The sequence below is a fragment of the Halichoerus grypus genome, chromosome 5 (genome assembly GCF_964656455.1).
Source record: "Halichoerus grypus chromosome 5, mHalGry1.hap1.1, whole genome shotgun sequence".
NCBI classification, from domain to species: domain Eukaryota; kingdom Metazoa; phylum Chordata; class Mammalia; order Carnivora; family Phocidae; genus Halichoerus; species Halichoerus grypus.
Window position 1 is genome coordinate 96,989,414 of NC_135716.1, and position 22,281 is coordinate 97,011,694.

The 22,281-nt window shown below is 43.0% G+C and overlaps 1 protein-coding gene across 5 annotated transcripts in view; it reads right to left on the reverse strand.

Moving 5' to 3' along the window:
- Nucleotides 1-261: 261 nt before the first annotated feature.
- AHCYL1 (adenosylhomocysteinase like 1) overlaps nucleotides 262-22,281 on the reverse strand; it is a 39,390-nt gene continuing 17,370 nt past the window's right edge. For 3 of the 5 annotated variants that reach the window (XM_078072627.1, XM_078072629.1, XM_078072630.1), the window contains exons 2-17: nucleotides 14,541-14,652; nucleotides 11,890-12,033; nucleotides 10,778-10,878; nucleotides 10,252-10,354; nucleotides 9,011-9,105; nucleotides 8,322-8,428; nucleotides 7,377-7,493; nucleotides 7,051-7,114; nucleotides 6,156-6,244; nucleotides 5,756-5,826; nucleotides 5,263-5,357; nucleotides 5,077-5,175; nucleotides 4,621-4,689; nucleotides 4,099-4,177; nucleotides 2,844-2,964; nucleotides 262-2,327 (exon numbers count right to left, since the gene is read on the reverse strand). In XM_078072627.1, coding sequence (XP_077928753.1) covers nucleotides 2,321-2,327; nucleotides 2,844-2,964; nucleotides 4,099-4,177; nucleotides 4,621-4,689; nucleotides 5,077-5,175; nucleotides 5,263-5,357; nucleotides 5,756-5,826; nucleotides 6,156-6,244; nucleotides 7,051-7,114; nucleotides 7,377-7,493; nucleotides 8,322-8,428; nucleotides 9,011-9,105; nucleotides 10,252-10,354; nucleotides 10,778-10,878; nucleotides 11,890-12,033; nucleotides 14,541-14,652 — 1,473 coding nt within the window. In that variant the 3' untranslated portion in view covers nucleotides 262-2,320. Of the gene's footprint in view, nucleotides 2,328-2,839; nucleotides 2,965-4,098; nucleotides 4,178-4,620; nucleotides 4,690-5,076; nucleotides 5,176-5,262; nucleotides 5,358-5,755; nucleotides 5,827-6,155; nucleotides 6,245-7,050; nucleotides 7,115-7,376; nucleotides 7,494-8,321; nucleotides 8,429-9,010; nucleotides 9,106-10,251; nucleotides 10,355-10,777; nucleotides 10,879-11,889; nucleotides 12,034-14,540; nucleotides 14,653-16,525; nucleotides 16,800-22,281 lie in introns of those variants that run through there. The other 2 variants (XM_078072628.1, XM_036076431.2) reach the window with 2 other exon arrangements.

A 22,281-nucleotide genomic window follows, 5' to 3' on the forward strand; every position in this document is an offset into this window, starting at 1 on the left:
GCACATTCCGCCGACTGAGCCAGCCAGGCACCTCGCAGATCGGCTTCTTGAAGGAGTTTTGAGTGCAAGTGCTTTGGCACAGACAGGCGAACACACCTTAAGATAGTCCTGAAGAACTCTGCATCCAGCCTGCTCCTCTCCATATCAGGTCCTCAGCAAATCTCTGTTAGAGACTGCTGCCTGACCTGTGACTTATCCTGCCCTAGAAAACAAGTTCTAATGACGTTCTGCTGTTCAGGCAAGAATGACACAGAATCCCTATAAGGTCTTATCGTTTTAATTGACTTTAATGATTATTGCTCATCTGCAAGGATTAATATTGCATTCATTAAAAATCATTCAATACAAAATAAACTTGTTCTTCCCGAGTTGCTCTCCACACGCTCCCTCTGATGCCAGACATTTTCCCACAGTGTCCTTTGTTACATGGCTTGACAGAGATGGAGCCCTTACCTATTATTCCTATGGACACAGTAATAGATTGGGAGCAGGGGGCAGGCCAGAGGGCAGCGGGACCTGGGCCCCTCGCCTCCAGCAGAGCTGACACGATGGATACCACTGTTGGCCAGGTTACCGCCCCTCAAGGATGGGGTGTTCTGATTGGCTGGTTCAGTGCCCTGGGAAAAAGGGCCTGAACTGTTAGCATCTACAGAGAAGAAAGCATGGTCACACTGAAAAGGAGTGGGAAGGGGCTGGGCTGGGGAGAACCAGGAGAGGGAAAGGAAAAATGTTTTGGCAAGACTCTGCTAGAAGGCTGCAGAGTGAAAGCTTTCCTTTCTTGTATTACTGTTTTTAACGTCTGTCTCTCTGATCAATGGCAACAGAGAATTGAACATTGCTAGTACCTAGCACTAATGCCTGACCCAACTTTGAAGGATCGCCAGCTAGAACAAGTTGAGGATTTAGAATCCTGCATAATTACATACTTAAAGCTCATGAGCATGAAGCTCATCGGACCATGCAGAAACGCTGGTAAGCAGGGTGCATGGCATGGGGATACACCTCTCCAATCTTTGAGGGCCTTTCTAGGGATTCTTTCCGAGCGTGAGCCAGGACGCACTGATTACCTTCTCTGTGCACAAACTGCCCTTTAAGATCTTGGTTCATAAACTTTTTGTGACACATGTCAATTAAAAGAGGTACCACTTCTGTAAAACTAACATTACACATGGGGCCTAAAGTCCCAGACCAGTTATACGGAACTACATTTCCCTCACCCTGGCCCAATTTATCCCTCTCCTCCCATCCACATCTATCTCCCTTTAAATATTTTAGGTTGCAGAAGCACAGCTGACCAGAAATTTGCTCTTAAAGGATAAATCCTAAAGATAGAGCTCAGTGTTTCAGACTGAATAATGGCTCAAGAAATGCGCCTTCAGCACAAGCTGCATGGGGCAGAGCTGACAGAACTTGCCGTTACGGCCCCAGTTCACTGATGCTATAAACTATGGGCTAGAAACAGAGGGACTTAGGATGAGTTTGAGGCCAGCATTTCTCCAGACTCAATTCTGCACTCTCAGCTCCAAAGGTTCAAAAGAGAAACTGGTAACAACTAATCACCCAAGCAGTTCCTCAGTGTTAACACTAAACATTTTTCTTACTCTTTTTTTTTTCCTTTTTTGTACAATGGAAATCAATGCTAGGGGACAAAATTAAACTTAGTAGAGTGCAGTCTGGTTAAAAACTTGAAAAATGAGAAGGTCTGGTGGGAATGGAGGAAGGGCTGTACTAAATCCAAGTGGACCAACTGGATCTTAACAGTACACATCTCTGAACCGGACACACCACCTTCACACAGGAAACAGGGCTTGGAACACCTGGAGAAATGAGCATGCGCCACCTAACATCTAACCTACCTGGCTAGTGGGTACCATCCCTGCTCCTCTGACAAAGTGAAGAGCACTGATTTCAGCAGCTAAGAAATGGGCTCTTTTAAGGCAATTTAGACATTGCAGATTGTTCAACAAAGAAGGTACCTTAGCATTTCCTGTTAATAAGGTACCCAATTAAGACTAAAGTCCCCAGAAATGGGAAAGAAAGAATCACCTTTCTGGGCTGGGAGAGTAAAATCCTTCTTTAGTGACTAGGGTGAGGAACCTTGAACCTCAGTTTCATCTAAAGAGCCATGAAGCAAGTTCCTGTGTGGTCTGCAGAACTTGGACAATGAGATGAAAAAAAAAAAAAAAGAAAGAAAGAAAGAAAGAAATTATAGAAAAAAAATCAACAGGAAAGGAATAAGAAGAAAATAAAAGTTATCTTAAAAAAGATTTCTTTTAGAGTTGTGTGGTTCATGTGGACTGGTCCTTGGTAATATGGTCCATTAGTATCTGTAAAGAAAGAGACTGGTTGGTTAGCACTTGGGTCTTCCACCTGAGAGATCCCAGAGAAAAATCAGAAACAGAGGACACTCCCCAGGGTCCCTCCCTGGCCCCAGCTAGGGTTCCCTACAGCCATTCCCCATGGATCATTCTTCCCTGTGCTTCCACAGGGTTTCTGGCAATGCCATCTCTGGTTTCATTTCCTGCTCCCTAATAATATAAGCCAGTGGTTTTCAACCCTGACTAAACATTAATCTAGGGAGCTTTTATAAAATAAGTCTGGGCCCATGCCAGACCAATTATATCAGAATCTCTGGGGGTGAGGCCCAAGCTTCAAAATTCTAGAAAACCCTTACTCCTTTACACCTACTACTAGATATACAATTTCTCTGCCTACCTTGTTAGTCTGGAGCAGAGTTCTTGTACTCTTCAAAATCAGGCACACCACTTTATTTAAGAAAGCTGGCTAGCATACTTGTTTAATATTGGGTAAAAGAGCTTCTCACTTGTTTTCCCCCAAGTTACCTGTAATAATTGGGTTTGAATGGCCCATTTTTGTTGAGTCCCAGATATTTTGCTTGGTCATCTGTCAGCTCTGTCAGGTGGGCATCAAATGATGGCAGGTGCAAGCTGGCCACGTACTCATCTAGGAAGAACACAGTGGCAGGGGAGCAGACTCCATTTCAATCTGCCTCTCAGGGCATAACCTCCCCTATTTTCATCCGAAGCTTTTCGAGAAAGAGGACAAGGAATGGAATAACTGTGAAAGCATCTATAACTCGAAATAATTGCTTAAAGAACCCTCAAAGTTGCCCCTCTAGCAGGGTACTTCTCTCTGTACATCCAGAATGCATGTAGAAAGCCATTTGCCAGGGTGACAAAATGAGGTGGACTTGTACCTCCCCATCATTCTCCGGCCAAGCTTTTGGCTTTACCCCAGTGGCCAACATGCTATGTATGACTCTCACCTTCCTGCAGCAACGTCCTTAACTGAATTACAGTCAAACTATGAAACAAACTAGACACCAATAGCTCAAAAGAGCTTTGTGTCATTAAGACTTATTTAGAATAACATCCATAAAGGCCTCAAATCTTAGGATCATGGATTTCTAAGGCAGCTGGTACAAATTTATTACTCTTTCATAGACACTTCCTGGGCTTTACTTTTATGAATATGAATTAAAGAAAAAAACAACAACAACAATCTGAAGTAAGCTGTTGGAGGAGATGAGAGTGAGAAGTCTTTCAGCTTTAATTAAGGGGTCAGGGGCTGACCAATTATAGACGGGAGGTGGGTGCCACTATTCAAGAAGGGAAAGAACCAGAGATGATGTATTATGCCACAGGAACAAAACACAGCTGTCCCCCAGAATATCAGAAGGTTGCATATTTACACAGAGGATGGATGATAAAACCTAGATTTCTGCTTCTCTCGTCTCGGTCCCAGGCTGTAGTCACTGGTGGTGGGAAGTTTACTGAACTCCATATGGCTACTAAGAATAAGAGTATCTACCTAAACCACTGTGCTAAGCACGTTTACTCATTAGCTCTAATTCTTACTACAATTCTGCAATGTATGTAAATATTACTCTCACATTATTGATAAAGATACCGAGGCTCATGGAGATTAGAATTTGTCCTGAGGTCCAGAAACCACGAAATGCTAGGATGCGGATTAGAACTCTTGACTCTAAATCCAATACTTTCATTTCAATGATCATTTTACCAAATCATGCAAAAGTCTGGGGATCAATACAGGTTCCTACTGTTTCTCGCTCACCCATTTTCTTAGGAAGCAGGTATACGTCTTGTTTGTATCGTCCCTCGGGTGCATTATAGAGTTCTATCAGTGCCAAAGCCTAGGTTGGGAAAAGAGGATCAGAAGACACAACAAAACTTCTTAGACAGGGACATAAAAATAAAACTACATCTAACAGGGTCTTGGGGTAGGTACTATAGTGATCTATCATAGTGACAGCACCCAGAACTTGGCCTGCAATAAACACCACCACACATCGTAAGAGAATTTGCTGCTGCTATCGTTTAGTTCCTAATATAAGAGCAGACTAATGCAACTAAGCTGGAACCCTACATTCTCAACTAACACAGCCAACTCCAAGGGACACAAACACTGACTCTGCTTGACTGATGACTCTTTTCTACACTCAAGAAAGCCCATCTTGACCACCCGTGACCTGAAACCAGTTGAAAAAAACATAGCAGGGCACAGTCTCATTGAACTCTGACTGAGGCCCGGTTCCACTAATCTCAGGGCAGGAGAAGCAGGCATTTGGTCACATACCTGTGTTGTAGCTGTGATGGACAGAACAAAGGTGGGAACTGTGGAGCAGCTCAGGTTGAGCAGACGACCCTGAAAAGGTAAGAGAGCCCTGGGATGAGCTGTGCTCTCCCCCTCCGTCTGATTCCAGTGTCATACAAGCAAAGCAAATGCAGGACAGGACTCAGTTGGTAGAAAAATAATTACAGTTCCAGATCATGACTCTAGATTGTATCTTATTTCCTGTAAGCCCGTGTGAGTATGACAAGCTAAAGCAGCCGCTGGGGTCAAGAAATACTGTGTTACTTGGTAAAAGGTAGATTTTTTTTTTTTTTTGAGTGGTTCTATTTTAGGGACCAGAAAGTTTAAGAACTATATGTCTATCCAAAGATGGAGTTCAGGGAAACGTGAGCCTAATGCTTTTTCCCTGCCTCCCCCCTCCGCCATGGATCTAACGACACTGCCCTCCCGTGTGTGTACCTCTGCCAGGAGGACGACACGTTTGCCATCTGGCCAGATGACATGGTCCACCTGAGAACGCACGCGTTCCCATGTCAGCTCTGGAGTGCGCAGGCTGGTCTGAAAGGAAGACGGCACAGTTGACGGTGGCTATAATGGAAGGGAGGGGAAAAAGGCCCTGCAGCAAATCAATGAGGGAAAACTTACCACATCAATTTCCGTGTTGGAGTGGCCCATATTGCATACGATACAGCTGTTTTTCATGCGGTCCAAATGCTCCCGTGTCACTACATTCTTATTTCCTAAAGGTAAACGAGAGTAGCTGAAGAAAGATGCTGGGGAACAAAGGTATCGACTGGCTTCCAGTGAGAACATGGGAAAGAGGAGGTCTGCTGCATTAAAGGGCATGCATCCTTTGTGAGAAACGAGTACACTGCGTAACAGCTCTTTAGGCTCAGTGGTCTGGTTTTAAGATTGTTAAATCAACTAAGGTTGTTTATACTGCTGACAGTATAAACAACCATCAGGGGAAAAGGCTCTTGGTTCTGGAAAACATGTTAAGGTTCTGATAGCTTATTCTGGTTCTGAGACTTTTACACCAAGCACAGGTCTCACCTACTTTATCTGAAAGTCAGACCACTTTCAAGGTTTGGCCTCAGAGTTACCAGTCCTCCACGTACACCAAAGCACTGATACTTACCCGTGCAAGTTATTACGACATCAACTTGCCGGATGACTTCATTGAGCTTTACCACCCTGAACCCATCCATGCTGGAAGAAAAGGAAGGAACACGATGAGCAAAGCAAGGAGGCAGTGGGACAGAAGCTGGTCACAAAAGGAGACTGCTAAATTCCCTTCTGAAGTCACGTCCAGTGCTACCTCACAGAGGTAAGTGACAAGCTGTGCTACACTACACACTGGCCTCTTTGGACTCCCCGAGATTCCATTCAGGAAGGGAAAATGCCAAGAAGCTCTAGGAGTGCCCTGGGGTTACAACGGAGGGAACAGAGCCATCCTCATAGCTTTCTCTTCCTTTGAGAGATTTCCGCAAGGAATGGTTAATATAATCAATCATAAACTCTCAAAAACACAATCTTACCAGGCCTGCAGAGCACAGATGGGGTCGATTTCTGTGATGTAGACAATTGCTCCAAGGGCCTTGAGAGCGGCACAGCAGCCCTTTCCCACCTACAGAGCAGAAGAAAGAAGTAGGGGTGTCAGGTCCACTAAGGCACGGGTACTAGGGCAGGTAGGCTCTTCGGGAGATGGGAATTAACCTCCCTGAAATCACCAATCCTCTAGTGAGCCCTTGCAGGGATGCTCCAAGCCAAGCAGAGCTTAAACAGATCCAGATTATGCTGTGACCCTCAGTCAGAGAGGTGACTGAGCAGACATTCATATTTCATAGCAAGGGCTGGGGCTTGGGATGGTAAAAGAAATGCGGAGATCAAATAAACATTACCATTAGGAAAACAAGACCAAGGAAGAGCAATTGTAACTTCTCATAGCTTATTCCAGAAAAACCTGATTAACTCCCATTTGAGATGCATCTAACTCAAGGATAGCCCAGCCCAGCAGTTCAGGAACCACCATGGGTCACTGATGACAACACAATCTCCTTCACCTAGTCTAGTTTAGAGAGAACTACATACCACTTCGGATCCCACCCTTCACTCTAATACCAGGTCACTTATGTGGCTAAAATGCTACATATTCACTTGAAGTAAGTCTCATAAAAGGTAACTGTTATGGTGGGGGGAGGGGCGGATGATGCCAACATGCCATTCCACAAGATAGTGTGGTGAGATCTGAGAACTCAATTGATTTTGTATTTCTCTATTCATAAATCTGAATAAAGCACTTTTGTTATTGAGATCCATCATCTCAAAGCATATTTTAACCCCACATCAGTGACCACACTGACAGCACAGATCTCCTTCACTCAACATTTCTAGTAAGTCTATGAAAAGACACACTGAGGCCCAGCTATTTACCTCACCATAGCCACACACCACCACTTGTTTCCCACCAAACATCACATCTGTGGTCCTCTTCAGGCTGTGGAAAACAGATAAGGGCTCAACTTAAACATTATTAGCCCAAACACAGTCCCTCTGCACAAAAGCAAAAGTGTGAGGCAATGTCCCATGAGAACTCCAGCTGGAAGCGGGCTGGGCTCAGTATGACATGAACCCCTCTAACGAAACTTTAACGGCAAAGGAAGACCACGGGACAAGACTGGAGTGGTATCAGACTAACACTGCGACCCAACCCAAACCTGTCCCCTTAGAAGTTTAAGTATCTATACATTTCAACCTACCCATCCAAAATAGACTCTCGGCAGCAGTACAAGTTGTCAAACTTCTGTTTGGTAACAGAGTCATTGACATTCATGGCCGGAACACAGAGCTTCCCAGCTTTGGAGAGCTGATACAGCCTAAAGGGAGAAGAAGCCACAAAAACAAACAAAACCAAAGTTAGCTGGTAAAACATACTATGTGGCGAAATCTGCCTAATTCTCTGCGAGCTCCATGCTGCCCACCCCAGCTGTATTTACTGCCCAAGGATATAAGTAAACAAGATCATTTCCTTGTCATCCCTCCTCACCTCTTTTCATTTTCTCTCCCCCTGGGCCCCCGCCCTTTTCTTGGAAAGGGAAAAAAAAAAAAACCCTTTCAACAGAAAAAATGGACTTCTCTTCCATAAAAGGGGATGTATTTCCTTAGACCAGCATTTTCTCAATTAAAAAAACTGAACATGCCTACTTCTAATAAACAAAGATTACTCTGCTTCAGTTCCCTATGTGTGCATGTGTGAGCATGTGCAGTGTGCCCCCAACTGAGAAACACTCTTTCAGAGAGAGATCTTTCAGGGTTTTCGACAAGCCAAGAATATTTTGCCCAGTTTTACTTTTTGCAGTGTGTATAATGTATAGTTTTACAATAAGATTTTTTTCATATTTCAAATATAAAATTATAATACAATATTGAATACAGTTTTTCCAGATATATTCATTCCTACACCTCCCAACACTGGTTGAGACTCACAGTGGAATAAGTGGGAAAGAAAAATGTGTGAACTAGAACCTGAGATAACTTCCTTTTAGGATCTCCTGGATTCTTTAGAGGTAAAAACGGAGTAGTTTTATCTAATGAAGGTATTCCCATTTAGTTACAAGTCTGAAACACAGCCCTCGAGCCTAACGGAGACCAGGAGAGTTTTCTGAGGCAAGGACACAAGGGGCAGCTACTCCAGAATCTGTTACCTGTGAACACCAGTCACGCTCTCTTCCACAATGCCTCGGATCTTCTTAAACACGTTTGGATACTTCTTATAAACCCAGTGGGTTAAGTCTCCCCCATCATCCAGGATCTATAGAACAGCCAGAAGACTTCTATGGGCATTCAGGCTGCTAGAGCTGGGGGGAACTTTGAACCCACTTTCTGTACTAGTAAGAGAGCCCTGTATGTTTTGGAAGAGCACTCTTCAGGGCTCCTTAGAGCAGGTTTAGACAGTGGAAACACAGTCAAATCTGTTGGTGTAGAATGGTTAAAAGGATTCCTAAGTTTGTTCTTGGCTATAGTGAAGAGTATTAGGATAATCATAGACTCGTTTTTAGTCTAGAGTCTGGAAATATATAGCTCCGTGGGATGCAAAAGGAGAGCTGGGGCAGGAAGGAAAGAAACCAGAATTCTACTCCAAAGAGGAACCACATTCTTTCTTTCTATTTCACTCTGCTGTGTTTGAGCCACATGTGTTCACTTTAGTCTTACCCTTCCCCCACCTTTCCATTCAGTACTCAGACCCATTCTGAACAGGTATCAGCTAAACACTTTGGCAACAGAGTAAGTATATCAGAACATACATCCAAAACATATTTAGGGAACCATGCTTTGAGGGGAAAAAAGGGAAACAAATCTATGGTCAAAGTGTAGGATGAATATACATCATTACCATGTTAGCTTGCCAACCATCCATGTTCACACAGCGGTCAATACACCACCAGAAGTCATCTTCCGACTCGCCCTTCCAAGCAAACACTGCAACTCCTGCAGGATGGGAACAGATCAGCTGATTCCTCCTTCGGGGACTCTGCTATACCAATACCACTTCCTGAGATCCATGTGAAGAGAAAAAGGCTACAGAAACTATGATGGAAAGGAAACAACTTCGAAAGGGCAAAAAGTCAAAATGGCACCTGTAGTTCAGAAATCGGTAACAAATTTAAGAGATTTTTGTTTATAAAAATATTGTGGAATTTTAAAATGTTATTCTCTTTGGCCAATTTTATACTTGGAACTCCAACCTCATGAGATAATGAAATGGGAATCAAAATAAAGTTGTTCACTAGAACATTATTTGTATTAGCAAGAATCTTGAAACAACCGAAATGTTCAATGTGAGTAAAACATTGAAGTAAAATCACGTGGCCGTATGATTATTACAAATGATGCTTTCAAAAAGTTTTCAGTGACATGGAAAACTACTTCTGAAAATGTTATGTTTTAGGTTATCAATTGTATATTGAGATTTATTTATCTCTGGAAAAGTGAATAGAAAAAAGGAAAAATGTGTCAAATATTATCCCTGTGAAGTAGGATTATTATTATCATTCTGGAAACTCCTAAATTTTCTGCAATAAACACCAGAAAAGAACAAGAAAAACAAAGGTATTATAAAGTTGCTCTCTGAGGATCCCAGGGACATGGTAAGTCCTTCAAGAAACTTCATGGTGATTTTCTTCGAATATTTTTACAATAAAAACTGTTTCAACCTAAACTGAACTTATAAGTAGTCCATGTATTTTCAATGCAATATCTAATGAGCTACTAATCTAGAAGGCACTTCTTACTTGTGTTCCCTCAAAAGTGATGAGCCTTTGGTGAAAAGAGACCAGCTGAACTCATATACCTCATACAGTTTAATATTCCTCCTTGTTCACTTACCAATAGAATTATGCATCTCCCCATGTATTTATGATTCTTTTCAAAGGTCATTCTTAATGACCATATGATATTTCATCAGGGATATGGACCTTCATTTTATTACCCACTTTCTTCCTGTGGCTATTCTTATTACCCTCCATGTTTTACAGCCCCTAGACATACGTGTAACTGTAAAGACAATTTTGATCTGAAAATATTCTATTTAGATAATTATTTCAAGGCAAAGTTGGTGAAAAAAGCTAAACTTACCAGCCTCAGCTAGGGCTGCAGCCACTTCATTCTGAGTGGAGTAGATGTTGCAAGCGGACCAGCGGCACTGAGCCCCCAGGGCACAGAGTGTCTCAATCAACACCTACATAGACATTCAGGAAGACAGGGTGAGAAAGAGGAGGGCCAGGTAGGGGCGGCACACAAGAGGGCAGTACCCAGTAACTCTGCGGCAACTGGTGCTACACTGGGAAGTTACAAGAGGCTATGGTCCTGCGAGGGAGCCTACTGGTATCTAACTTCACCCAGAAGATGTGTTCCTGAAAGTCTTAACATTTTCGTTAACAGTCAGATTTTTGCAGATCTAGATCTCCCTGAGTCAGGTCTGTTAAACATAGGTTATAGCTCTCCACACAGAGTAGAAAACCCCATTCCTGTGCAACAGGAGGTCCCACCTAATAGTCATTAGCATTTGGAGATTGGATAGATAGGGAAGGAAAAGCAAGTAAAAAAAACTTTCTTTTTTCCACTCATCTGAAGTCCCTCTTGTGTCTCCCAACAAACTCACCGCTGTCTGGGCTGTGATGTGTGTACAGCCCACTATTTTAGCACCAGCCAAGGGCTTCTCCCCCTGAGCACGTTTCCTGAGTGAAATCAGAGCAGACATGTCTGTGAAAGAACAGAGGATTTGAGCTAGGTCTGCACTAGCAGTATTATCAATTTCTGCCCCAGCAACATCTAGGGGTGGTCTGGATCTGTTGAGATACTACAAGGTAAGGTAGAAACACTCTAAGCAAATTTCCATGATGACTGGCGGCTTCAACAGCAGAAAGACAGTTGGGGAGTTGTCATCCAACGACTTGGAAATGTCTCTCTTCCTCCACCATTTCAGCCTTCTATGCAGAGGACTGAATGGAGAATGAAGTGAATTCTCACATCTGGTCAAAATGGAGGGGGAGTCTTATTATTCACTGGGGAGGAGAGGGAAGTGGTTACAGCATTGGCTAATGGACTCCTATATATAACCATCACACCAGGAAGGAAGACTTCACCCTCAGCAGAAGAGCACTTGCTGTTTTCTCTATGCTGCCTAACCCCATTCTGTCCGTCTGTTTGGTTTCCGTACTTCCCCCCAGTAGAGAGCACGCCTTCAGTGTGAAAGTAATGAGTAAAAAGACCTTATCAGGAGTGGGGTGGGTGGGGAAACCAAGATCTAACGGACTGTCAGTCACTTCCACTCTTGCTCCAGCAGAGGGTGCTAAGGACCAAAGACCAAAGAGACCCTGGTCACCACATCCCTAGCTGAAAACCCTCCCACATCTGCTGCTTCTGGGAAATGTGGGTCTCTGAGATTGGCAGCTCTGGTAGAATCCCGCAGACCTAACCATCATGTAGTGATCCGGGACTTGCTGACTCCAAAAGGAGATCTCCAAATATGGTGTCATGGGGGAGGAAAACAGAAACTACTCTGTGTAATTACTACGTGCTGAGAACAGGAAGCAAGGAGAACAAGAACCCTGAGGCTCAAGCTGCACACAGAGAGATCTGCTAATACAAGAGTCCACAGTGCTGAATTTTTCGAGGCGACTTTCAAGTTAGCTTTCAAGTGTGAAGTTGTCTGTGGATCCTCATGACCAGCAAGTGGGTTGCTTCTGGCCCCCACCCACTCCCTTTCTTTACCTTGCTCTGCAATCTCAATCTCCCGGCGTCCAAATTCTGCCTGCTTGATGTTCTTCACACAGAAATTGCTGCTGCCCTTGGAGTTGGTTTGCTGTTTCTCTCGGGGGGAAACCTCATCATCAGAGCTATCGGTGTAGGATGCAGCTAGAGCCAGGAGAGAAAGAAACAAGGATAGAAAAACCGCAACGGTCCCAACTCCACAAAATGCACTCCCCAAAGGACTCTCATTTAAGTTAAGCAACCTCGGAATTGGAGTCACCTTTTACATCACTCTCAGCTCTACTCCTTCAGAGTTTAACAGATGAATGAAAGTGTTGTGGCTCTTTTAGTGTTGTGGCCCCTTCATCCACCCTAATGATACTCTGCCATTAGTCCCTGTAATAGAAGCTACGGATCCCACTCTTGCACCAGCTCTAGGGATCCCAGCTAACAGAGGCACTTGGTCCCAATGTGGACTGGAACCAGACATGGCAAAAATGGAAGAATACTTTAGGGCATGTAAGGAACACCATTTCTGTAGAACACTGCTTCTCAAACTCAAGCATCTACAGCATTCATCAGAATCATGTGGAAGGTTTATTAAAATACAAATGGCTAGGCCCCACCGCCAGAGATTCCCACCCAGTAGGTCTCAGGTGGGGCCCAAGAATTAGCATTTCTAACAAGTCCCCAGGTGTTGCTGCTGCCACCGTTCAGAAGACCACACTCAGAACCACTAAAACGGATGACAGTGATAAGAGAATCTTACAAGGGATTTTACACTAGGTTGTGCTCAAGGAATACAGAAATGGAAAGAAACAACTCAAAAGGTAAGTAAGTAGTTCTGGTTCTACTGTCAGCCCTGAGATCACTCAATATGTTCAACTTTAAGAAAAAAAAGCAGCTTCATATAAAAATGTCCTTTCAGACGATATGCAGGGGGACATACAATAATCACTCCCCCACTCTCAATTCACTTCTTTCCTCTGTGAATCGACGAGTATTTCTTGGTCTCTGTCTCTGCCAGTGCATCAGGTCTCTCTCGCTGTCTTCTACACACTGCTAGCTAACACAAATACTCCCAAAGGTATCTGTCCCACTGGGACAATTTAACTAGATCATAAAGCTTTTTTTTTTTAAGATTTTATTTATTTATTTGACAGAGAGAGACACAGTGAGAGAGGGAACACAAGCAGGGGGAGAGGGAGAGGGAGAAGCAGACTTCCCGCTGAGCAGGAGCCCAATGTGGGGCTTGATCCCAGGACCCTGGGATCATGACCTGAGCCAAAGCCAGACGCCCAACGACCGAGCCATCCAGGCGCCCCTGGCTCATAAAGCTTTTAAAAATGCTCTGATAGGCTCCTGTTAATACATGGACATCAAGATCTTTGAGAACTTTGCCAAAGCTTTCTTCACTCACTCCTTCCTTCTTCCTCTTATAGCCCAGTTTTTCACAATTAATTCTCTCTTAGCTGGAATCAGTCTGCTTATCACTCCCACTCTTTGGTATCTGTCACTCCAAGACACCTTTTATTTATGACAGCCATTATATTTGGAAACTTTTCTTGCACACATGCCACAGTAACTCTGAATATTCATTTATTTCAGTACTTCACCCTGTAGACCACAATTTGCTCTTATCTGCCTATCTCACCTACGCTGGGTTATCAATGGCACAGAGCAGAGGACACGTTTTTTTAAAATGCATTTACTTGTTGTTGTTTTTTTTTACAATCCATTCACCTCAAGCCTGGTCCTTAATGTTAATAACACTGTACAAACAGTATTCTGGTAAAGTCATTTATGGAGACAGCAAATCTCTATGCTAAAACTAACAGCAATCTATGACCTTGGGCAAGCCTCTTAAGCTCTTAAATGTTTCCTCAGTTGAACAATGACAGGGCAGGGGTTAGATCAGATGCCCCTGTGGATCTTTCAGTGTCTATTCCGCTAGTACTCAAATCCTAAATTCTACATCCTTTTCCACATTAACTTTCCAGTACTCCCTCTAAAGTTGAGAAAGACACAATTAAAAAAAAAAAAAAAAGCCTACTTATATAGGGTTAAAATAGGACAGGAGGACTAAAAAGAAACAGAGCTGGAGCCACATTACCATAGTTGAACCTTTCCTACTCCAGAGGTGAACAGGGGAGGACACTTCAACATAAAGGGTAACCTAGCAAATAAAAGGAGCCCAAATACTCATTCTTCTTGTCACCATTCAGGCAGTCTTGGAGCCAAGAAAGAAAAAGACAGGTGGCGGGGTATATCTTAAACAACAAAGTTGGCAATTATGCTTCCAAAGTACACCTCTTTTTCAAGGCCCGTTCCGTCAGCCAAAATAGAATTGATTTTCTCCCTTTGTGATGTGGGCGGAGAAACGTGGGAATGGGAACCAGCCCAGCACTACCACACAGGCACCGGCCGCAGACCACACACAGAGACAGCCAGGGCAAGAGAAATCTCCAGATGACAAAAGCCTCCCCAGCTACAAGCCTGGGTGGGGACATTCCCATTGCCCAAGTGCTAATTATCAGCTTTCAGCAGAAAGATGGGAAGTTCTGATATGAGATACTTTTAGATTCTAGATAAACAGAGCAGTGGGTAGAGAACTAGCTTAAGGCTCTAGAACTGGGAAGAGAGATCAGCGTGGACACGAAGTTCATACCTACCTGAACTGTAGCTGTCAGTGGAGGACTGGGAGATGGAGCGAGACAAAGATCGTCGGCCTGTCTTGGTGGGGAATTTGGTGAACTCCTGCATGTCATCAGCAAACTGGATTTGCTGTAAGAGGAAGACAAACAGTTGAAAACTTACAACAAGCATTCTATGAAATGTTCCATTTTTTAAGGCCATACATTTCCTTCCCTAAAACCTAGTGTTATTATATAGCTCCTACTAAGCCAGCAACTCTCCCACCAGAACGAGGGTGGGCAGAGGCGACTTGCTGACTCCTCCCCAAATGCCAATTACTGCCTCTTTCCAATTGTAGATTTTTTTTGTTGGGGGGGCGGGGAGAGCTTAAACACAACTTCTTTTAGCATTCTGTCCAAATTTCACAAATCTTTCTTCTCACATTCCATAAAGTTTTCTTTCCTCTTACAACCTTGACACACATGAAGCTCTTTACCCTTCCTCCCAACTCTACCAAAAAATAGCACAATCTCATAGTGCTTCTGCTTGGTTTTTTTTTGTTTTTGTTTTTTCCCCAGAAGAGTCTCTTGTAGCACATTCTTATCCTAAAATCAGCAATGGTCTTGCTGTTTGAAAAACTATGGAGCTGCCCTGAAATGGTAATGGGCACTGGGGTGCCGAGTCAGAGTCCAATCATACCTATACTTCACAAAGGCAATGTAGTATGCCCAGAACTTTCTACATCCAGTAAAATACTTGCATACAGTAAAGAAAGCAAAATTAAAAAAAAAAAAAAATCTGTGCACTCCACAGTAAAATCCAACTAATCAGGACTAATTTGAAGGAGAAAATAAATGACTTGGTAAATTCTGTATTAAAAACTTCTTTAAATGAAATACACCAGAACTAAGTAATTGTTTGAAGGATACCTGGAAAATTGGCTTTAACAAATGGCAAATACCTTACAATTTACAGTCAAATTAATGGATGCTTCTAAAGTGTATGAAAACATTTTCTTCTATTAAATGGTTTAAACCTTCCTCCTGAACTCTTTATTTAAGCTCTGATAAACCCTTTAAGATATAAAATAAACTTCAGCCTCCTGAAAAACAAAACGGTTTGAGACTATGAATTGAGATTCTCCTCACAATCTGACTAAATCTGAAAAGGTTCCCATGGAGACTCCATTAAGCTAAGTCTTTAGCAGGGATCTCTGGAAATATAAAAGCTATTACAGATTAAAAGTCTTCTCCCCATAATGCTAGCAACGTGGGGGGGGGGCGGTGCCTGGGTGGCTCAGTCGTTAAGCGTCTGCCTTCAGCTCAGGTCATGATCCCAGGGTCCTGGGATCGAGCCCCGCATCAGGCTTCCTGCTCGGCGGGAAGCCTGCTTCTCCCTCTCCCACTCCCCCTGCTTATGTTCCTGCTCTCGCTATCTGTCAAATAAATAAATAAAATCTTAAAAAAAAAAAAAATGCTAGCAACGTGGTTATACCCACTTTGAAGCCAGAACAGTAAACTGCCCATCTGTTACAGCTGCAAAACATCCCCCTCCTCTGACACACGTGCCCGCCAGCTAGGGTAGCATCAGCTAGCATGTGAGAATCAGGCTTAAATGTGCAACACAGAAGAAGTAAGTAAAAGGGACTCAGCCTAAACAACATACATGGCACCAGAACCTGATTAACAAATACCTTTATACATCCTAAGCAGCTTGTTTAGGTGCTAAAACTTAAGTAGTTTAAAATGCTAAAAGCACAGTGCCTTTCAGAAAAACCAACCAACAAACCAACCAACCCCACTCTTGAGGGGCACCTGGGTGGCACGTTTGGTTAAGCGACCCACCCTTGGTTTCAGCTCAGGTCGGGATCTCGGGATCATGAGATCAAGCCCTGGCTCTGTGCTCAGCATGGAGTCTGCTTAAATTTCTCTCCCTCTGCCTCTGCCCCTCCCCCCATGTGCTCTCTCTTTCTCGCTCTCAGATAGATAAATCTAAAACAAAACAAAACAAACAAAAAACCCACTCGTTGAAGTGGCCACAGGTCAGCGTCTGCCCTTCTAGATAGGATTTCCCATCGCATGTTCACATGACTTCTGCAGTCAGCAAAGCTAGTTTTAGTGAAGAGATTAATCCAGGACCAACGTAATGACTTTCAACCCAATATGCAGTTCTTTCGGTGGCAGAAAAAATACAGTCAAGAGACCGGCACGCCTTTTAACACTCTCCAGAGGCAGCCCTTCCTCCATCAGCCTCCTTGTTCCTGGCATGGGCAGTCTAGTCGGAAGCTAGTCTTCTCTCTTAGCTGTTACGATTCCCTCCCCTGTTCATCTTTTTTCAAAAGGCTCCGGGCATATTCCCAGACACCACCTACCTGGTGGTGGCGGGGGTGGGGGAGGGAAATGCAGTAACATTCACCGTTTCTTAAATAAAAAGAGAGGTGGCTGTGGCAAGATAGAAATGTGTTTCTTCAGCAACCTAAGAACTAATTTAATAGTCATAATCCTACCTTGTATTAATGCAGCTCAATAGTAGCCTAAAGCTTAGCAAAATCTTTCCCATCTAAAAATATTAGACTGTGTTGCAAGCAGCTTACTGATAGTGCAGTGCCTCATGTCTCAAATAATGAATATGGTCCATATTTGAAGTGGGCAGACTGTTAACTCAAGCCATGACACGGATGGGTGGCTGTCTATTCTCAGAGCTCTTTGATATTTTCACTTCTTACAAATAAGGTGGTCCGGCTATACGAAGATGCGTGATAACCTGTCTCCCCTCCCACCACCAAACTGCATGCCGAAGAGAACCTAGATCACAACTGCTGCTCTGCCAGTTTCCACCAGGCCTGCTCGCTCCATGGCCGCCTTACAGCCGTAGCTCTGTCTTCCTTTGGAAGTACCTCCTGGAATGCTATTCACCTTCACATTGTAAACCAAGACACGTTGTCAAAAGCAGTTTTTGAGTATCACAGGTTTTCCCTCTAGTGAAACCAGATCTCAGTAACAGCCCTCTAAATTGGGATGGATTCACCACATTTACATAATATGATCATTTAGGTAAAAATGAAATCCAAGGATGGCTGCAAAACTGTTCTGTTTACATTACTTCCTATTGTCATCATTTCTTCCAATCATAATTAAGTCTCAACTGGTGTACTTCAGTGTTTCTTCAAAGCTGTATCTGTAAGGAAGGCTAGTTCTAAATATGATGCAGAACGGGAAAGGAGGGGAAGGAAAAAGAGATAAGGTAGTTGGAACTTCAAAAAGTATCTGAAAATCAGGGGCGCCTGGGTGGCTCAGTCATTAAGCGTCTGCCTTCGGCTCAGGTCATGATCCCAGGGTCCTGGGATCGAGCCCCGCATCGGGCTCCCTGCTCGGCGGGAAGCCTGGTTCTCCCGCTGCCTGCCGCTCCTCCTGCTTGTGTTCCCTCTCTCGCTGTGTCTCTGTCAAATAAATAAATAAAATCTTAAAAAAAAAAAGTATCTGAAAATCAAAAAGTCCTATGTTAAAGAACTATTTTGAATACTCGCCACTCCATAAACAGCCTTACCCACAACAAGCATGCCAGTGTTTCATTCTTGAACTAATATTACATCTGAGAAAGGTTAGAAGGTCAGATTGACCCATTCTCCAAATAGCACATCCAAATACAGAAGTCTATTTGCTGTGCCTTAAAAACTCCATTAAATATCAGGCCAGGGCGCCTGGGTGGCTCAGTTGGTTGAGCGACTGCCTTCGGCTCAGGTCATGATCCTGCAGTCCCAGGATCGAGTCCCGCGTCGGGCTCCCTGCTCAGCAGGGAGTCTGCTTCTCCCTCTGACCCTCCCCCCTCTCATGCTCTCTCTATCTCATTCTCTCTCTCAAATAAATAAATAAAATCTTTAAAATAAATAAATAAATAAATAAATATCAGGCCAATTCAATGTGCTATTTTACTTTCTTTTTTTTTTTAGATTTTATTTATTTGACAGAGACAGAGATAGCGAGAGCAGGAACACAAGCAGCGGGAGTGGGAGAGGGAGAAGCAGGCTTCCCCCTGAGGAGGGAGCCCGATGTGGGGCTCGATCCCAGCACCCTGGAATCATGACCTGAGCCGAAGGCAGACGCTTAACGACTGAGCCACCCAGGCGCCCCTCAATGTGCTATTTTAAAGCACCTCTTCAAAGGGCTCAGTGGGTATAAACTTTCTTCCATTTGACACTGAAAATGATGAAAAGAAGCTTTCCAAAGAAACAATTTGGGATACGGTGCACCCACCACCTCGTGGTTAAGTCTGGTGACAAAGTGATCTGAAAGAATTGCTGTATATAATTTATCAAAAAAAAGGGATCACAGGCAACCCAAAACAGTTATAACCCTCCAGGGAAGAAAAACTGTCGTATACTACTGGTTCAATTTATCCCAACTGATATTTTTTACCATTAGAAGCTGAAGTTTACTTCCACAAACACATGTTCTATCTCCTCAGATGTTAAATAATAGCTTAGCCACACATCCTTCCCAGGTCCCACCCAATTTTGCTGTCTAGCTGCTGAATCCCAGAGAACTGAAAGCCATCAGAATTGCACTATGACACTATAGCCAAAGGAGGGTGATCAGGATAATATTCATGGATTATATTCTTTTAGTTGACACATTTGGGAGGCACCAACTAAGCAACCAGCGTTATCCCAGGAAAGATCTATGAAAGCAAATATGGGCCCTTACAATCTGTAGATTTGGTTTGACCAAGAGGGTAACGATAACACAAATGGCTGTTATAGAATTTTTACTGCTTCTTAAGGAAGATCCTAGATATTGCAGTCTTTTTTTTTTTTTTTAAGATTTTATTTATTTGACAGAGAGAGAGAGAAAGAGCAGGGGGAGAGGGAGAAGCAGGCTCCCCGCAAAGCAGAGAGCCCGACGCGGGACTCGATCCCAGGACCCCGGGATCATGACCCGAGCCGAAGGCAGACGCTTAACCGACTAAGCCACCCAGGCACCCCATAGATATTGCAGTCTTAACAGGCTTATCTGGATATTGTTCAGCTTAGGCCTCCAAAAATCAGAGGTTAGGCTAGACATCTCACAAAACCTGTGATTTCACATGCCTATCTAGCAGCTTTTAATTTCCTCAGAAATGTTTCCTCCTAAGGGTGAAGGACTAGACTCAAAGGTAAATAGCAATTATTAGGAAAACTAACCATTAAGCAAGCATAGCTTAGAAGTGCATAGAGGGACTGGTTTGTCTTAACTGCTGAGGAGTATGTGAGAGGCCAGTATCTCTCCTTCTGGTACACTGCTGATTTCCTGAGGCATTCCCAAATTTATATAATCTGTCACCCTGTCTCCTCTAGCATACTGTGTGTGCAGAATTCTCTGTTTTGAAATGATGGTCAGCATATTTCTTAGCTAATATTTAGCAACTGAGCAAAAAGACTATCAGAAGCTAAAAATTTTAACAAGGTCAATTACTAAGCAACGTGTCCTAACACCTTCCAGGATTCCTACGTCTTTTCTAATCCATCTTTCACACATCTTCTGGCTAATAGATTCCTTCTTCTTCTACAGAATCTACTCTCATCTGCTCTCTTTTCAGAGGGAAGGAAGAGGGTATGGCTGTCAGCCTAAACTAAATAGGTGCAAGACCTTTCCTTGATACCAGTGATCAGTCTGATTCCATTTCAGATGAATCCAAAGAAATAGTTATCAATAAACACCAATTTTTTGGTACAAGAACAATGTAAGTCTGCGCATCTTTCAGACCTTCAATTAGGTAAAAGAAATTTCCCAAAGAAGAAGGGTATCCTCTTCCCAACACGTTGCTCTCAAGTACACCACCAGAAAATAATTTATCTCAAGGGAATCAATCTCAGGCCACAGAGTCGAATCCACAGCCTCCTTCAGTCACTTCTTCCATTCCCTAGTGCAGAAACCAGTCTTCTGAGACTCAGCAGGTTTTGGCTGCTCCCTGTCCTCCTTCCCTGTCTCAAGTTTCTTAAGTTCTCAGTTTCCCCAGATGGGGCTTGAGCTTCGTGGGGGAGGGGGGTGGGCAGGGAGACAGCAAGCTGACTAATCACAGCACACATCTCCCTCCACTCCACCCATCTCTGTCGCAAGGGTAACAGGATATAATATGAGCGTGTGCTTGCACACGCATACTGCTAGAATCCACTTCCAGAAGAAACACTCCTTTCAAAAATGGGACTTAACTTGACCTTTCATCAATGTCGGTGGGAGGAAGGGGTGAGGCAACACCAGGGCTCACTGCCAAGTCACTTAACTGGCGAGGAAGTAACATAAAGCTTGAAAACCTCTGCCAAAGAGTGGTTTTACCCTTATCAGCCACTCCCCCATCCTCCACCCTTCATATGAGACAACGTACCTCAGTGGCTTTCTATTAGCTCCTAAAATGGTCTAATGAAAGTGAATGATCTGGGCCTCCAACTGCCAACCAGAGGTAAAATTAAGAGGTTAAAAAGTGGCAACAAGTAGGACAGGGAGGGGCTTCCTAATCTTTTGAAAACCATAATTTACAACACATTCTCCACTATATTTCAATGTCTATTTAGCTGTCTGCCTGTCCAACTGCCTGGCCTGTCCATACTTTCCTCATCCTCAATCTACCACCAGTATTATATGAAAATATGCTGGTCATTCTTCCTTTTCTCCTGACATTCAATTATCATCACTCTAGGTTATTTATACATATATATTTATATATTTATACATGTAAATATATATTTATATTTATTTATTTTTGTACAGGTGACTAAAGAAATCTAGATTCCTGGAACATACCCATGACTTCAGTGATACACCAAAGTTCCCTTCCAACTCACTCTCCACCCCCACTGTCCCATTTTCCCAACTTTATTATCATTTTCTACATGTAAACACTTTAAAAGAATAACATAATGAACACCTGTATACCTTCCATCTACACTGAATTCTCCCATTTTCCACATTAGGTTTCTTCCTCTGTATATATACACACATGTACATATGCAAACTTTCAAGTGATCCTGCCAAAAAAAAATTGCAAACATGAAAACTCACCAATAAATTCTTAAGAATGAATCTCCTAAGAATAAGGATATTCTCTTACAGCACCACAATAACATTCTCATACTTTTATGAATATTAATAACCCTATCTCATCCAGGCTGTATTCAAACTTCTCCAATTATCTCAGGAATACCTTTCATGAAGATGTGGTATGTGCACAATGGAATATTATATGGCCATAACAAAGTATGAAATCTTGCCATCTGCAGCAACCAGAGGGTATTATGCTAAGGGAAATAAGTCAGTCAGAGAAAGACAAATACCATATAAATTTCACTCGTATGTGGAATTTAACAAAGCAAACAAAAAAAAGAGACAAACAAAAAACTCTTTAAGTACAGAGAACAAATTGGTGGTTGACAGAGAAGTGGTTGGGGGCAGTGGGGTTGAAATAAAGGAGATTAAGACTTATCTTGATGAGCACTGAGTAATGTACAGAATTGCTGTATCATTATATTGTACACCTAAAACTAATATAACACTGTGTTAATCATACTTGAGCAATTTAAAAAAAGAATCTTTCATAGTTATACACCCAAATGCCTCCCCAACTCTTCCAACCCAGGATGGAATCAAGGTTCACTAAATGCATTTGGTTGTTAGGTTCCTTTAGTGTCTGGTAATCTAGAACAGTTCTCTTGCTTTTATTTTTTTTCCCCTGTGATATTTTTTCCTGGAAGAGTCCAGGCCAGTTGCCTTATGGAATCTCCTATATTCTGAATTTTTTAGATTAGTT